The sequence below is a fragment of the Caenorhabditis briggsae genome (genome assembly GCF_000004555.2).
Source record: "Caenorhabditis briggsae complete genome, chrIV, whole genome shotgun sequence".
Lineage (NCBI taxonomy): Eukaryota > Metazoa > Nematoda > Chromadorea > Rhabditida > Rhabditidae > Caenorhabditis > Caenorhabditis briggsae.
This window is the reverse complement of record NC_013487.2, coordinates 15,807,617-15,825,785: the sequence shown is the minus strand read 5'-3', so window position 1 is coordinate 15,825,785 and position 18,169 is coordinate 15,807,617. Positions and strand designations below refer to the sequence as shown.

General features: G+C 31.8%; 2 protein-coding genes across 2 annotated transcripts; both read right to left on the bottom strand.

Moving 5' to 3' along the window:
• Positions 1-1,382: 1,382 nt before the first annotated feature.
• CBG13959 lies at positions 1,383-5,494 on the bottom strand (the record flags this gene model as incomplete). Its single annotated transcript, XM_045236295.1, has 4 exons — positions 1,383-1,448; positions 1,823-2,016; positions 4,332-4,436; positions 5,443-5,494. The coding sequence occupies 4 exons, from the start codon at positions 5,492-5,494 to the stop codon at positions 1,383-1,385; spliced, it is 417 nt and encodes a 138-aa protein (XP_045095289.1).
• A 9,668-nt stretch (positions 5,495-15,162) lies between these two features.
• Positions 15,163-16,922, bottom strand: Cbr-perm-2 (the record flags this gene model as incomplete). The annotated part of the gene is made up of 5 exons (XM_045236294.1): positions 15,163-15,294; positions 15,763-15,923; positions 16,071-16,166; positions 16,240-16,396; positions 16,827-16,922. The coding sequence occupies 5 exons, from the start codon at positions 16,920-16,922 to the stop codon at positions 15,163-15,165; spliced, it is 642 nt and encodes a 213-aa protein (XP_045095288.1).
• Positions 16,923-18,169: the final 1,247 nt, after the last annotated feature.

Genomic DNA, 18,169 nt, shown 5'->3' with positions numbered 1-18,169 from the left:
TGAGCTCGACCTTTATTGTGTGAGGTCTCTTCTATTACAGGCTTTATGATGAAAACGGGCCCTGTCTTAATTCGTTTCAGAATGGATATTTTTGAATCAATTAACATAAATATGATAGAATTTGAAGAGCACTACAAAGCGATACTAGTTGTCTTACTGTATCTTGTTTATGACCAAAGTTATAGAGCTTAAGCCTAAGCTTAACCTTCCTAAGCCAACTTCAACTAGGGCCCATAACTTCTTTCATAATTTATATTTTTAAGTCATCTAAATTGGATACAATAGAACAAAAAAAAAACTACAAACGAATATTAATTGGATTACTGTATCTTGTTTATGACCAAAGTTATAGAGCTTAAGCCTAAGCCTAATAGTAGGCATTTACCTTAATATGCTTCAAACCTTCAGCTAGCTATTAAGCCCATAACTTTCTTCAAAATTTATATTTTTAAATTAACTAAATTGGATACGGTAGAACAAGAAGAAAACTACAAAATAATATTATTTGGGTCACTGTATCTTGCCTACAAACAAAGTTATAAACCAAAAACCAACCAAGCTACGCGGTTAGAGCTTTAGGGGTCATAACTTTGTTCATAGACAAGGTACAGATTCAAAACTTCATATATTTTTTTAAATTACAAATTTTCAAAGAACTGGCATAATTAAAATATCAAAAAACAATAGTCCAGACATGCTAATTCTATAGAATTTGGGACAAAAAATTAAATAATTTCACCTGTTCGAAAAAAAAAAGTTTTTCGAATTTTATTTGGAATTTTAAGAGCAAATAGAAAAATTTCATTTATTAGAGAAAATTAAAGCTATAACAACACAAAAAATACTCAAAATTTCAGCTAATTTAGCTAGATTGTCTTTAAAAAATTGAAAAATTACAAAAAATTAAAAAATACCTGTTTTGTTTTTTTTTTCAAAAATTTTAATGATAAAAATTGGTTTAAATGGACCCGGGGGAAAATGATATGAGTATGAGAGGCAACAAATTTCAGATTTTCAGATTTTCAGCTTTCAGATGACGTGGTGGCGCCTCCGATTTCCACAACGACGTGTTCAACGCGAGAAGTGTTTCGGGTTACTGTAGTTTCAGATGATGGTGGCAAGATTTTGGTTTCAGGTGAGGAAATTGTGGCCTGGAAAAAAAACATTTTTTGGCTGAAAATTTTGAAAAAAAATAATTTTCGAAAAAAAATTTTTTTTTTTGGATTTTCAGATTTTCTAAACGTTCTAAAACTGTTTTCTAATAATTTTAGACCTTAGTTTTACTCTGAAAATGTATTATTGAAATTTAAAAAAAAAAATTTTAATTTTTTTTTAATTTCAAAAAATTTTCCAGGAACTATAATTTAAAAATTCTGACATTTTTAAAAGTCAGGCTCCTGTCTATAATAAGAGCTCACACATCGTGTGAGCTTCTTCTTCCTCAATTTCTATAATTATAAATGCTAGAGTTTGCAATTTTTATAAATTCTAGGAACTTCTCCGAAACAAGAAACATCTGGAGACAGATGTACTTTTATGGAAAAAAATTGAAAAAAAAATCCAAAAAATTGAAAGTTAAGAGCCTAATTAAGATAATTAGAGGGAAAATTAATTTTTGAAAAAAACATTTTTTTTGAGAATTCAAAAATTTGAACTTTTGAGCTAGCGTAGGAGGAAGAAGTATATGAGAATGAATAATTTAGTATTTTCTTATATTCTTTAAGAACTTTTGACATTTTTTTCAAAAAAAAAGAAGTTTTTAGGGACCAAAAAACTTTTTTTTTAGAATGACAATTGAAATAATTTTTGAAAAATTGCTCACCTCATATTTTGGCGGATACAAATACTGTATATTCAATGGTTGTACTGTAGGCGTCGTCAGATGATGTTGATTCTGGAAGCTTCTATGAATTCCGACGGGTCGGGCGCCAGAAGGCGTCGTTCGGAATCCGAATGGTCCCAGGTCTTTGCCAATGTCGGTGTAGAGCGGTGGAGGTGCGTCGACAGATGTTACGGCTGCAAAATAAGTCCGTAGACATAGATTTTCATTGAGTTGTGATTTTATTTCAAATTTATCATAAAATTCTGGTCATTTTAGACCTGAAATCCACCACATTATCATCATTTTTAAGGGTTCAAAGGATCTTAGAAGTTAAATAATAGTTAATAACGGCTAAAAACGAAATTGGTGGCCTTTAATGATTTTGAAATTGTTTTTCTGGCAATTTTAAGCCTAAAAACGACAAAATTTGATTATTTTGAGGGTTCGAAATGGTCCTAGAAGTTAAAAAAGGCCAAAACTGAGAGAGGTGGCCTAGAAATCCAAATTATGTATTTTGAGGTCACCTAAACTATTTTGAGACGATTGAATTCGAATTTTGTATGTTTTTTCAATCACTTTAAACTCAAAATGACCAAATTCTGACCATTTTTCAGGGTAATAGGGGTCCTGGGACCCAAAATGAACCAAAAATGAGTGTGGCGGCCTAGAAACCCAAATTTTGGATTTTTAAGCTATCCGAACTGTTTGAAATTAGCTAATTTTAATTTGTCGTAAATTTTACAATAATTTTGAGTATAAAAATGACAAAATCTGACCAATTTTAGAGGTCCAAAGGATTTCAGAACTTAAAAAAGACTAAAAAAGGCGGTTGGTGGCCTAGATATCCACATTTTGGGTTTTCAGACCACCCAAACTATTTGAAGTATTAAAATGTGATTTTTTGGCGTTTTATCATCATCATTTTGAGCCTAAACACGATCAGTTTCAAAGAATTTCAAAGTTTTTCAAAATTTCAAAAAATTCGAAAATCCAAAAAAATCAATTTTTCGAAAATTTTCAAACAAAGTTAAAATTGTCGGAAATTAGCTAATCCAATGTGTAAAACAACGCAAACTTTGTGAAAAATCCGAAAATATCATTCATTTTTAAATATAGTGACCTAGAAATTAAAATGTCGTAAACACTCTAATTGAACGTCACCCGAATCATCGTCAAATTTGAGCCTATGTATCTCATTTTCTGTAAGGGATATCAAAAAGTGATTAACTAATAAAATGTTTATAATATCATGATAATCATTTTATCAGTTGACAACGTTTTGATATCTTTCAAAATAAGTGAGATATACAGGCTCGAAGTGAACAATCCGGGTGGCGTTCTATTAGAGAGGGCCACCAATCTCAACATTTGGGGTTTAGTCAATTTTGGATAATTTTGACACTCTTTTTTGGCTTCCGAATTGCTTTTTCGCCAAATTTCCAGAATTTTATCAGAATTTCAGATTTTTCAGATTTTTTTATCATGCAATCACTCGACTTCTGCACCCGATTTTATTTTTGGAAACTTATTTCCTATGTTACAGGCTATGTAGAAAAAAGTTGTATTTCCTTGAAAAATTATGTTTTCCGCAACTCTGTTATCACTAAAACTTTCAGTGTAATTTACATTTCAAGTGCATCATTCTTAGACACCCCCGCGTCTCTTATCAGTAATTCAATGGGGGTTTCCCTGAAATCGTAAAAGTTGTCTTCCAGTGGCACTAATGATTTTTTTGAAGAATTGCATCAGAAATTGTTTTACAAATGAGGTGATATTTTTTTGGTGATAAGTGATTGATAAGACATGAAATAATGAACAAAATACAGAATCTGATGAATGCAACCACACAATTCTGGAACAAGAGGAAATGATAGCCCAAATTTGGAGATTGGTGGCCTAGAAAACCCCAAATTTTTGGATTTCTAGGCAGTCAAACTGGAAATTCAATTTCAGATTCAAAATTCACATAAAATTTTGGTTAATTTGAACATAGTTTGAATGTGTTTGTGATAATTTTGAGTTTTGTGGAAAACCAAAAATTTTGAAAAAACTGAATTTTCAAAATGCTCCAAAATTTGAAATTTCCCAATGTTGGTCATGTTTAGGTTCAAAATGCTGGAAATTAAACAGAAAATTTGAATTTAGCATTGAAAATTAGGTCTGGATGGCCTAGAAACCCAAATTTCGGGGTTCATAGCGTAAACACACCAATAGAACGCCATACGGACCACTTTGACCGACGATTCGGGTGGCGTTCTATTAGAGTGTTGATGGACCATAAATTATGTACCGCCTCTTTTGTCCGTTTTTGACCATTTGTTCTAGTTTTAGCGAATTTTAAAGAATTTCATGCCCAAAAATCTGTGAAATTAGAATTTCTCATGAATTTCAGACATTTTGAACCCAAATTTCAGTGATTTTGACCGATTTCGAATTTCTTGAATTTCTGAAATTTTTAAATTTTTTTTTATTTTTAAAAATTTTAAAATTTAACTACAGTAATCCTTACCAATATCATATTTTGGCGGAGGCGGTAGCTGACGCAAAATCGATGCAATTTGAGATGTGGAACAAGACGCAGACGCACGAAGGTGCTCTACAGTAGGTAGGCTGGCTGAAGATTTCAGATCTTTAAAAAAATCATTTTTCAAACTTTGAACCCAATTTTCTTTGATTTCATTGATAAAGAAAGATAATTTTTTAAAAATTAGAGAAATAGAGAAAAAGGGAAAAAGCAGAGAAAATTGTTTTTTTTTCGACTTTTGGACCGGAAAACCGGCGTCTAATTGGGCAAATTCTGATAAGAAGAAGAGAAAACACAGAAAAGATTCTAGAAGATTTATGTCATATGATATCGAAAAAGTCACAAAATCACAGAAAAAAAAAATCGGAAATTGAAAAAAAAAAATTTAGAATTTTTTAAAGAATTTTTTTGAACTTTGAGCTTGTGTACCTCATTTTCTGCAAGAGATATCAAAAAGTAGTTTACTAATAAAATGTTTATCATGATATCAGCAATATTTTATCAGTTGACTACTTTTTGATATCTCTCACAAGAATGGAGATATATGAGTTCAAAGTTAGTCAGTATCAAAGTCAGTCTAGCCAGTGATAAAACAATCGTCAACTTTGAGCTTATATATCTCGGCTCCTATAAAAGTTATCAAAAAGTGTTTCATTATTAAAATGTTGCTGATATCATGATAAACATTTTACTAGTTAACCACTTTTTGATATCTTTTGAAAGAAGTGAGATATATGAGTTCAAATTTAATGGCTTGATGGTGTTCTATTAGAGAGGGTTTACGGTAACATTCAAATAACTTACGTCTCTCATAACTGCGGACAACCAGACAAACGACACACAGACAGAGGAAAATGATAAAAATGATGGGACACGAGGCGACTAGTATCACTTCCCATAACTCTGTGGTTGTATTTCCTGAAAATTTAAAATTTTTGAAAAAAATTTTTTTTTGAATTTTTGGATTTTATTTACCTGATGGCCTAGAAATCAGTACATCTAGGCCACTTGTTCATTTTCAGCAATCTAAAAATAATTTCAGCCAAAACATTTTCCAGATTTTAAAATATCAGATTTTCAAAAAAAAAAAGCTCACCATGACTTAAAAGATGCGGCTCCGGCGTGGTTGGTACAATTAGGCTGTCCATGTGGAAGGCGGACTAAAGATACATTATTTCAGATAATTTTAAAATTTCAGAATTTTCAGATTTTTTGGAAATTTCGAAGAAGAAAACATTTCGAAAATTTGAAATCAAAGTTTTATGGTTTTTATGAGAAAACAGTGATTTTAAAGATAATTGATTGGTTAGAACTGATATTGCTTTGAAAAACGAAAATTAAGAAATTCAAAAATTTTTTTTTGAAATTTCCTGAAATTTCAGAAAATTACAATTCAACCATTTTACGGTAAATCTAGAGTGAAATAGAGCTAAAAAATCAATTTTTCAACTCAAAATAACTCTAGAACCATGTTTAAAACTAGAAACTTCGAATTTCAAAAAAAAATCGAAAAATTCATTTTTTAAAACTAAATTTTTAGGAAATTGAAAAGCTCGAATTTCTCGTTTCAGACTGATTCTTGTCTAAAAATAAGCTCAAAAATCAATTTTTCAACTCAAAATAACTCTAGAACCGTTTTTAAAACTAGAAATTTCGAATTTCAGAAAAATCGAAAAATTCAAAAAAATATAAATTTTTTGAAATTTTTAGGAATTGGAAAAACTTGATTTTTCTCATTTCAGAGTGATTCTAGATTAGAATAAAGCTTGAAAATCAGTTTTTCAGCTCAAAATAACTCTAGAACCATGTTTAAAACTAGAAATTCGGAATTTAGAAAAAAATCGAAAAATTCCAAAAAATAATTGTTTTTTGAAATTTTTTGAAATTTGAAAAACCCGAGGTTTCTCGTTTCAGAGTGGTTCTAGACTAAAATTGAGCTCAAAAATCAATTTTTCAACTCAAAATTACACTAGAACCATTCTTAGAACTAGAAATTTCGAATTTTAAAAAAATCTAAAAATTCAACCAAATTTTGTGGAATTTGGAAAACTCGAGGTTTCTGGTTTTAAAGTAATTCTAGACCAAAATAAAGCTCAAAAATCAATTTTTCAGGTCAAAATAGCTCTAGAACCGTTTTTAAACTAGAAATTCGGAACTTCAAAACCATACCACAAAAGTGACCATAATTTTCAGCCAGGTTTCAGGTTTTTTTTTCAAATTTTCAGACAATAGTAATTATATAGTTTCAGTAGTAATATGAAATAGACAGAACAATGGTTCGTCGTTTTCTTTTTTTTTCGAAAAAAAAAGAAAAACAATTGAGAAAAGGCGGGAATTTGTATGTGGTACATAGGGGTCAAAAACAAGTTTCTTATCATTTTGAGATAGACGAGAGAGTGTGGGAAATGGAGAGAGTGGTTAGAGAAAAACGGAAAAAAAGAAAATGAGAAATGAGACAAAATAGTAATTATATGGGGTCTATATGGTTGGTCATGGAGGTGTTTTAAGAGTAAGGGGTACTGTAGGTTTGAAAAATTTTTTAAATAACAGATTTTCCAATATTTTGAAGAAAAATTTCATTGAGGGTACTGTAAGAGTTTGGATTGGATGTTTTGGAATTTTTCGAAATTTGGAAAAATCTCAAATTTTGGAAAAAATACGAAATTTGTAAATATCCGTCCGAACTTTTGAAATTTTGGAAAATCTGAAATTTTGGAAAATCTGAAATTTTGGAAAATCTGAAATTTTGGAAAATCAGAAAATTTTGGAAAAGCAGAAATTTGGTAAATCTGAATTTTCAAAAATTTGAAAAATCTAAAATTTTGGAAAATCTGAAATTTTGGAAAATCTGAAATTTTGGAAAATCTGAAATTTTGGAAAAATCTGAAATTTTGGAAAATCTGAAATTTTGGAAAATCAGTAAATTTTGGAAGAGCAGAAATTTGGAAAAATTTCAAATTTGGTAAATCTGAATTTTCAAAAATTTGAAAAATCTAAAATTTTGAAAAATCTGAAATTTTGGAAAAATCTGAAATTTTGGAAAAATCAGTATTTAAAAAAAAAGGAACATCAAAAATTTTGGGGAATCTGAATTTTCAAAAAACTGAAAAATCTAAAAAAAAATCTGAAATTCTAGAAATTAGAAAATTTAGAAAATCATTAATTTTCTCGAAATTTTAAATTTTCTACAACGCTGAAATTCTAGAATCTGAAAGGAAATTTCGGAAAAACTTTGAAATTCCAAAGACAAATTTGGATTTTCAGATTTTTAGATGACCCGAGAATATTTGAAATCCTGAAATTTCAAATTTCAGATTTTTTTTCTAATCTGAAAATCTGGAAATTTCCAGAATTCATCAAAAAATAAAATAACAAAAAATTGGAACTTTTATCAGCGAAAAAAAACTTGCATCTTTTTTTCAAACAAATTATTTGCTGCTGCTTATCAGTGCGTAAAATAATCATTTGGAGGTCAGACAACCAAAAAGTGGGCGGAGCCTAGGAATAGAGGGGGGCGTGGGCTATGTTTTGTTTCGTTGAAATTTCAAAGAGGGGAAAGTACAAACAAATGTTTTTTTCACAAATATCAAAAATCCCAAACTTTTCAAAAAAAAATCAAAAATTCGATTTTTTGAAATTTTTGAAAAAAAAAATTTTCAAAATTTTTATAGAATTTTAGACTTTTTTCAAAATTTAAAGGCGCATGTGAGATGACGATCAAAAAATGGCCAGAAAAACTACGGAAACTGAAATTCCGTGTTGTTTGGAGTCCGAAATTTTGGGATTTGCATAAAATTTGTTACGTAGTTGAATTTTGGTATTTTTGAGGTCAAACTACTGGAAAAACAGATGTTTGATTTTTTGTAGCGGATTACTGTAGCTCTTGGGATTAATGTAGATTCTAAAACTTTGGAGGGTACATTAAAACAATTCGCCGTAAACACTCTAATAGAACGCCACCCGGACCGTCCACTTTGAGCCCATATATCTCATTTCCTGTAAGAGATATCAAAAATGTGTAAACTGATAAAATGTTGTTGATATCATGATAAACATTTTATCAGTTGACAACTTGTTGATATCTTTCAAAAGAAGTGAGATATATAGGCTCAAAGTGAACGGTCCGTGTAGCGTTCTATTAGAGTGTTTACGGTAAATAGACTCGTCCAATTCAAAATTTCATCCTGTTTTCAAAATGTTCACTTTCTTATCAGTTGAAAAATTTTTTATGTTTTTAATTTAAAAATAATAATAGGAAGTACATAAAAATAAAGAGTTCAAAAATGAGCATCATATGATTTTTTTTTAAATTTCAATTTTTTCAAAAAATCAATTTCCGGTAAACTAAAAAATCATCTGATCTCAGAAAATTAGAAATTGGTTTTCCAAAAAAAAGAGAAATTGATTCCAAAAACGCCCAAAATTTTCCAAATTTGCAAAAAAAAGTGATCGTTCACTTTTTTAAAAGAGGTTTTTGATTTTTGGTTATGTTAGATGGCCTAGAAACTACTAAATTGAGGGAATTCTAGGCCACAGAAAAAAGGATAAAAATTTAATTTAGAAAACCAAAAAAATAGACCCAAAAAGCTCTAATTTAGCGATAATCAAAGATTTCAACTCAAAATCCCCCATTTTCACCATTTTGACTAGATTTTCAGACTTTTTAACCTCGATATTCGCATTTCCCGCCCTTGAAAACCCCCGAAAACACTCCAAAAAAAAAGTTGCCACCGGTGGGATTCGAACCCGAGACCCCTAGATCCAAATTCTTTCGTCGAAAATCCCACTAGGCCATATGAGCAATTTTGCGAAAATTTGCTGGAAAACTGATTTTAGGGTCAAAAATTGGGTTTAGAGCGGTTTTTGAGGGTGAAAATTGTGTCAGGAAGCTGAAAATGGTGCTAAATATTGAGAAACTTCTCGAAAACAGAGAAAATTTCAGAATAATCACGTCAAAACCTACAAAAAAAACTGACCAACGACATCTAATCAAATTACTCTTCAAGAGAGAGTCATCAAAAAAATCTCTTTTTTCAAGAAAAACCAGTTTTCAAAAAAAATCTCTCTATCTCTTTGACCGTTTTTTTTTCTCTTTATGAAGGTCATTTTCTCTGCGTCTCTTGATTTTAGCACTATTTTTAAGGAATTCTGAAGAGAGGAAAGATGACCGGAAAAAGGAAGAGAACAAGAAGAAGAAGTTATGAATTTTTTATAAGAAGGAAATTCTTCCCCCCAATTTTTCTAGGTCAAGAGTGCAAATATTTGACTTGTATGTACATACAAGTTAAGTGTTCTTCTTCTTATTCGTATTTTTTGACTTATTCTGACTTTTTGAAATTTGGGGTCATTTTGGGAAAAAAAGTGTGAAATTTTTTATGTTTTTTGGACAGGGATGAGACAGAAAAACTCTATTTTTAGGCCAAAATTGGTCAGGAAAATTGGTCAAAAATGACCCAAAACGGGCCCCCCAATTTGAGCTAAAATACCTCGGTTTTTGTGGAAGATATCAAAAAGTGGTCAACTAATAAAATGTTTATCATAATATCAGCTACATTTTATCAATTGACACGTTTTTGATATCTCTTACAGAAAATGAGATAAATGTGCTAAAAGTTAAACTAAAAGTTACGCTTCAGAGCTATTAGAACAGCAACCACACTGTCAACTTTGAGCCAATTTATCTCGGTTTCTGTGGAAGATATCAAAAATTAGTCAACTGACAAAATGTTTATCATGATATCAGCTACATTTTATCAATTTTCGATATCACTTACAGTAATCGAGATAAACCGGGTCAAAGTTAAGAGACCGGCAGCCGACAGTCTAGCTCATCCTGCAAGCGTCGACTTTCCAACTTTAAGCTTTATATCTTACTTCTTTGGAAAGATACCAAAAAGTGGTCAACTGACAAAATGTTTACCACAATATCAGCTACATTTTATCAGTTTACAGTTTGTTGATATCTTTTACACAAAATGAGATATATAGGCTGAAATTTGACAGTTTGGGTGGCCTTAGAGTGTTTTTACGGTAAGTTGAAAAACCGAAAATTTTTCATTTGTCATCCTTTCTTTTTCCTTAAAGTTCGAAAAATCGAAAATTCGTAGTTTTTTGTCATCAAAATACAAATTGCATCAGCAGCAAAAATAATCAAGTTTGTTCACTTGATTTTTGAACGAAATTTAGAGAAAAAGAGTATATTCAAAAAAAAAATTTAAAAATTTGGAAATTTGAAAAAAATCTGAAACTGGATCAAAAAATGATAGGAAACCATATCAAGGGCTAAAATGGACCAAAAAATGCAGAAAAATCGATTTCTTTGGCTAAAACTAGCTGGAAATAACCCCTAAATGGTCCGAAAGAAAGTCATAAATGTTCACCGTAAACACTTTAATAGCACGCCACCCGGACCGTCCCCTTTGAGCCTATATATCTCACTTCTTTTGAAAGATATCAAAAAATTGTCAATTGATGAAATGTTTATCATAATATCAGCTACATTTTATCAGTTTACCACTTTTTGGTATCTCTTACAGGAATCGAGATACCTGGACTCAAAGTAGACGAATCGGGGTGGCGTTCTATTAGAATGTTTACGCTATGAAGTTGGGTTTCTAGACCGTCTCAGTTGTCTGAAATGATAAATTCAAATTTACTTTGTTATTTCAGTCATTTTGAAATCAAAAACAACCGACTTAGACAAATTTTGATGTTTCTATAAGTTAGACGAATTTCAGATTTTTCAAAAAAAAAATTTCAAAATTTTTGGTTTTCCACAAAACTTAAAATGATCACAAGCCTAAAATCATCACATTATGAAATTCAAATAAACAGAAATTTTATGAAAAATACAAACATAAAGCTTATTTCCAGTTTTGGCGGCCGAGAAATTCGAAAGTTAGGGTTTCTCGGCCACCATGTCAAAAATTGGAAGATTTCATTTTTCAGGGATTTCTGAGGAAAGGAAGCTCAAAATTATACTCAAATCTATCTATTTTCGTAAGAAGTTCGAATATTACGACAGTTTTTAAATCTGAGTCGCCTAGAAATTCAAAATGTGAAGTTTTGTAACCAGAAAAACCTGTAAATGGTCCAAAAAAAGTTCATAAATGTTTCAAAAATATGATTTCTTGTCTATAATTAACCAAAAATGGCCTAAAAGGGATCGATCGTAAATGGTCCTATGGTCTCGGATGTCAATAAAATATAACAGATGTCACTTTCACCTTTTCACATCTTCAAAACGGGACCACCTGTCCCACTTATGCGCCTTTAAATTAGGGGGAAATGAAAGAAAGTGAAATAGGAATGAGCAATTAGACACTGGCTCCAAAATTGTGGAAATTGAACCAAAAAATTGTCAAAAATAGGCTAAGAATGACCCAAAAAGTTAAAATTTCGGAAAAATCAGCTAGAATCATGTCAAAAAGAGACCTAAAATGACTGAAACATAGTCAAAATAAGATGGAAATTATTGATATTTCGAAAATTCGAATTTTTCAAAAAATAAATCCAAAAAATTGCAGATTTTTTTAATCATTTTCTCATCAGAAAATGCCAGAAAATGCTAAATGTGGGTGGAGCTTATCTCCTTATCAAATATTAATCTGAAAATCCAGATCCAATATTTTTGATTAACACCAAAACAAATCTCCCAAAAAATTATTTTTGGATTTTCTTGGTCTTATTTTTTGATGAAAATCGAAATCCACAAGATTTTCTTAAATGATCAGATTTTGCAAAAAAAAAAAAACTACTAGAAAAACTTTTTTTCCAAAATTTCCAGAGAAAATAATTTTTAGGTCAAAAAATTTAATTTTGGGTTTTGACTAGACACTCTGGACTCTTTTTTATCACTAGAGTTGATAAAGAATTGAAAATTGATGTTTTATCATTTTGAAAAAAATTTCGGAGAAACAAAAAATTTTTTATAAAATTTGCAAATAAAAAAAGGATTAAAAGGGCAATATTTATGGGTTATGGTCAGAAAAAAAACTGAATGGATTATAGGATTTTTGGTTTCAAAACTTAAAAAAATTTTTTTTTGAAATTTGAAATTTTCGAAAAATCCCAAAATTTCCTTAAAACACTAGAAAAATGGTTGAAGCCTAAATTCCAAATGTCTAGATGTCCCTTATTTGAACAAAAATTAAGATTAAATTTAAGAAGAAAATACCGTAAACACTTTAACAGCACTCCATCGGGACCGTCCACTTTGAGCCTATATATCTCACTTTTTTTGAGAGATATCAAAAAGTGGTCAACTGATAAAATGTTTATCGTAATATCAGCAACCTTTTATCAGTTAATTACTTTTTGATATCTCTTACAGAAAATGAGATACACGGGCTCAAAGTTGACGGCTTCACGAGGGTCATTCTGTTGGATGGCCCCCATACTCTTAACTTTGAGCTTATATATCTCACTTCTTCTGAAAGATATCAAAATGTGGTCAACTGATAAAATGTTTATCATGATATCAGCAACATTTTATCTGTTAATCACTTTTTGATATCTCTTACAGAAAATGAGATACATGGGTTCAAAGTTTATGTTTTGGGTGGCGTTGTATTAGAGTGTTTACGCTATTTCACAGGAATTTTTCCAGAATTTTCAGCCAAAAAACTATTTTTTTTTTGAATATACTCTACTCAAATTAAACTTTGACATTTTCTTTTTTTTTTGAGCCGATTAATTTTTTTTGAAGCATCAATAATAATGACGCATTTTCCATATGATGAGGCGGAAAATAATTTCGGAGGTTTCCAGGAAAAAAAGTCTGAAATTTAAGAACTTATTGAAGTTTCATGGAAGTTTCCGGAAAACATAATTATAGAATTTTCTAGAAAAAATTTTTTTGGGTGGGGTTTTTTTTATAGTGGGGACATCTGGAAATGTGGAACACACATTGATTTTTTCGAAATACATCGTCAAATTTGAGCCCATGTATCTCATTTTCTGTAAGAGATATCAAAAAGTGGTCAACTGATAAAATGTAGCTGATATCATGATAAACATTTTATCAGTTGACAACTTTTTGATATCTTTCCAAAGAAGTGAGATATATAGGCTCAAAGTAGACAGTGGTCCGGTGGCGTTCCATTAGAGTGTTTCCGGTAACTAGAAATTCGATTGTTTTTGTTTTTCGATTGAATTTTTTGAAAACTAGAAAATGATTTAAAAAATTTAAAACTGGAAATGTGAATTTAAAAAAAATTAAAATATGAAATTTTTAAAAAATTCAAAATTAAAAAAAAATCCCAAACCTGTTTTTTGACAATATTCTCTTCTACAAGATTGCAGAAGAGCCAACCGAGGCACGGAGCAGGATTACTTGACATCTGAAAAAATAATTTTTCAAAAAAAAAAGTCGAAAATTCCAAAAAAAAATCAAAATCTCTAACATCATGGCCATATCGGTAGGGTTAAAGGAGTGTTCTTTGGGCTCCGCCATTTTTGGTTTTTTTTTTGGGGTTTTAGAGTCGATCTAGGGTTATTTTGATTTGAAAATTGAGATTTTCAGGGTTATTTTCGTTTAGAAACATTTTGAAATACCTAAAAATGAGATTTTTGAAACATTCCAAAATTTTCAAAAAAAAAATTTTTTTTTCGAATTTTCAATTTTTTTTTCCTAGAATTTTTTCTTTTCTTTTTTTTTCAGATCAAAAATTTCAGACAAAAAAATTTTTGGGTGTGTCCCACCCATTTCCGACCCGAAAAGTGTATTTTTATCACTGATAAAAGAATTTTTAATCCAATCAAACCATCAGCTTCTGACGTGAATTTCCCCCATTTTTCAATGAAATTTTTTGGCTGAAAATGCTGAAAATAGAAATTCCATACTAAAAATAGTCTGGAAATTTGGAAAAAATTCAGTTTTCGAAAAAAAAAAATTTTCTGAAATAAATTTTTTTTGAAAATTTTTTGGAATTTAAAAAAATCTCATTTTTAGGTATTTCAAAGTGTTCCTAGACCAAAAATACCTTGAAAATCACAATTTTCAAGTCAAAATCAATCAAAATCGACTCTAAACCCATAAAAACCAAAAAATGGGCGGAGCCTAAAGAACAGTCCTTTAACCCTACTTATATGTAGACCATATGATGATGTTAGAGATTAGGAGACGCAGAGAAAGATGAAAAAGTACAATATTCTAGTTTTAAAGGATCAAAGGAGGATCAAGTGGGGAGGAAAAAATTTTGAAAAAAAAGTTTTTTCTCAAAAAATTTGAAATTCAAATTTCAGCGAAAAAGAACTTTTAAAAGTTACGATTAAGAGGATTACAGGCGGGAAATGTATTCTATGTTGTCTCGAAAATAGATTATTGATCTTTTTCACGATATGGACTTTGGTGCGGTTTGATTTTTTGAAAAAAAATTTTTTTTGCAAATTTTAGAAAAATCTCAAATTCTCTATTTCTTTTTTGGTTTTTTTTTTTAGTTTTTGATTAAATTATATGCATCCATCAGTGCGGGAGCTTCAAAATGAGCCCAAACACGACTAGGCTCCGACCACTTTCATTTTTCAGGAGCGTCGCGGTCGTGCGTCGCGTCTCTATCTGAATTCTCAAAGTGGGCGGAGCCTAGTCGTGTTCGGGGTCATTTTAAAGCTCATAATCTCTCAAATTTGAATATTTACTTTTCGAATATCTGACTTCTGCTGGAAAATCTGAAAATCCAAGAAAACGTTTTTTCCAGAAAATGTGGACTTTATTAATGGGAAATTAAAACTGGGATTACAGATTTTTTGGGGGGATTTTTAATGGTTTTTGCATAAAATGTGTTTTTTTTTCAAAAAAATGTTAGAAAAAAACGATTTAGACTCTTCTGGAAGTGCAGCAGACGCATTGGATGGCACGGTCTGGCGAGTTGATGTCGTCGTCCTTCTTGTGATGCTTCTTATCAGCCGAGAGCTTTGGATCAAACATCATCAGGATTCCGACGACTGGCTGGAATTGAAAAAGGTCAAATTTGAGGCAATTTAGAGGGTTTTGAGGCTTAGTTCCGTGTTAAAGTGCTTTTAAACTACTTGATATGCTTTGAAAATAGCTTTAAATGTTGGCAAAAAGTTGCAAAAAGGATTAGAGGCAAAAGAAATCGAACCCGCTACCTCTAGATTCAAAGTCAAAAGTGTAAACCACTAGGCCATGAGGGCACCTAAGGCAACAGGTGCGGAAGGTATAGAGAAGGGAGCAGTGGTGGCAGCCTCGCCGCCCGCTCCTTCCTCTATGCCTTTTGCGGCGCTTTCCCACAATGTGCCCACGTGGCCTAGAGGTGAACGCTCTTGACTTTGGATCTAGAGGTCGGGGGTTCAAATCTTTTTGGCTTCAAACCTTTTTCTCTTCTTTTCTGAGCTAATTTAAACTAGTTTCTAGCTATCTGAAACTCTAAAAACCAATTTCCCCCAAAAAACCTACAGCAGTGTTTCCAGAGGCACGAGACGAGATGGTGCAGCAGTTCTGGCACGAGTCCTGATTGAAAATGGCGGTGTTTCTGCATCCCTGACGCTCGAATGGGCGCGGTCTCTGAACGTACGATGGACCATAGGATGGGGCGTTGTAGGAGGTGGCTGGGGCGTCTGGAAATTTGAATTTTTCGAAAATAATTTTTTTTCTAAGCTGGCCGGGAAATAGAAGAAAAATGAGCTAGAGATGAGCGATTTTGAGATTTTCGGGTTTTTCAAATTTTCAAAATTTTGAATTTCCCGCCAGACCAACTTTCTTACCGAAGGTTTGCCCTCCATAGTTGGCTCCAGAATCCTGAGCTGGTCCACCATAGGTTTGTCTCTTGTAGCGGTCTCCTCTTCCGTGGTGGCGGTTCTCTGAAAGGAAAAATTACAGTAATCCAATTTTGTCCAAATTTTCAAAAAAATTCAAATTCCCGCTAAAACTAACTTCTAAGTCCGACAAGTGGGAAGGAGGCGTGGACTGAGCAATAGTTGACATCAAAGTTTGGGAATTGGTAGACTGGATACTGTGGCTGGCTGTAGGATGGGTTACCGTATCCACCGCCATAGTGGGCACCAGCTGGTGCGTCTTTCACGTCGGCTGGCTGGAAATTTTTAGTAAAAGTTACTAAAAATAGGTAAAATAGGTCTTAAAACAAGACTAGGATGGTTGTAAAAAGAACCAAAATGAACTTTGACCCAGAAAGATTCGAACCCGCGACCTCTAGAATCAAAGTCAAAAGTGTGAACCAATAGGCTACGCGATCACATGAATATGTTTGGCGCCGAAGGTATAGAGAAGGGAGCGGTGGTGGCGGCACAGCCGCCCGCGGCGTGAGCGCCCTCTCTTGCTCCCTTTTCTACGCCTCTCGCGCCATTTATCGCCGTATGCGCCGGTAGCCTACTGGCTTACCCTTTTGACTTTGAATCTAGAGGTCGCGGGTTCGATTCCTTTCGGCTCCAAATCCTTTTTGCTTCTTTTTCCAGCCATTCTAACCTAGTCTAAAGCAATTATTCATTATCTAGTACCCTTACCTTGGCCTCGACGCCAGCGGCGGTCGAGGTTTCCGCGGCCATGGTGACGGCGGCACAAAGAGCCAAAGACGAAACGATCCAGGTGGGAGAGAACATGTTTTGATCGGATTGATGGATTTAGAAGAATCTCGGATATCTCTTTTATACTTGATTTTAAGATAGTTAGAGACGCAGAGATTTGATTGGGATCGGAGGGGGCGGAGCCTAGCATGATGGATCTGGTGATCGGGAGAAAATGGGAAGAGAATGTCCAGGAATTTCAAGGAATTTTAAACTTTTTCAGGAATTTGGAAAGTTTGGAAAATTTTAAAAAATTTGAAAAAAACTGAATTTTCAAAATTTTCAGATTTCATGGAAAAATTGAACTTTTACATAGAAAATAAAAAAAATAAGCATTTTAAGATTCTTTTTTAAAAATTTGGGTTCAAAAAATTCAAAAATTGTAGAAAATAGAAGAAATTGAAACTAAAAAGTTAACATTTTTGAAAAACCCATATCTCCTTGGGTTTGAATTTTTCAAAAAAGTTGTCAACTACAAAAATGAAGCTCTAGCCTTGTTTAATATAATCTGTAATTTTCAGACAAATACAAAAAGTTTGAGCCAGTTTTGTAGACGTCTGAAAATGGGCTATTTTCAAAAATTTTCAAAAAAAAATTTGTTTTTCAAAATCTGTAATTTTCAGATTTTTCGGTTGTACTTTGATCCCAAAAGAGCATCTGGATATTTTTTTCTAGAAGAAAAAAATCCGTTATTCTTTTTGCTTCATTACACTTCTATCCATGATGACCTGACCTCATTTCTTCCCTCATTGCTCATCTTTTTTCTGAAAAAAAAGTTTCCCGATCTCTCAATCAAATTGAAACAGAAACATACATTCTTGTTGGATTGGAGCATCTGAAAAAAAATGAAAAAAAAATCATTTTCCTGAGATCCGTCTCGCCCCCACATGAAAGATGACAAATTGATAAGAAATTTCTAGAAATATCTGAAAATCCGTGGGTTGGGGTGATAAGGAATTCTTCGTGGAGGCGGGGGTTGATAAGGATAAATGGAATTTTGTGATATTGGGAAATTGGAAAATTGGGTCATGGGAAAATGAAAAAATCTGAAAGAAAAAATATATGATTTTTGTTTTTTGGGGTCAAAGTACAGTAATATCAAATTAATTCCGAGAATCTGAAAAAAGTTCCGAGATTTTTGATTTTTTCTGAAATTTTCAGAATTTTCAGAATGATGAGGAATTCAGAAATATCAGAGATATTTAAAAATTTATTAGAATGCTTGTAAAAAACAGCAAGAAGGATTTTGACCCAGAAAAATTCGAACCCGCGACCTCTAGATT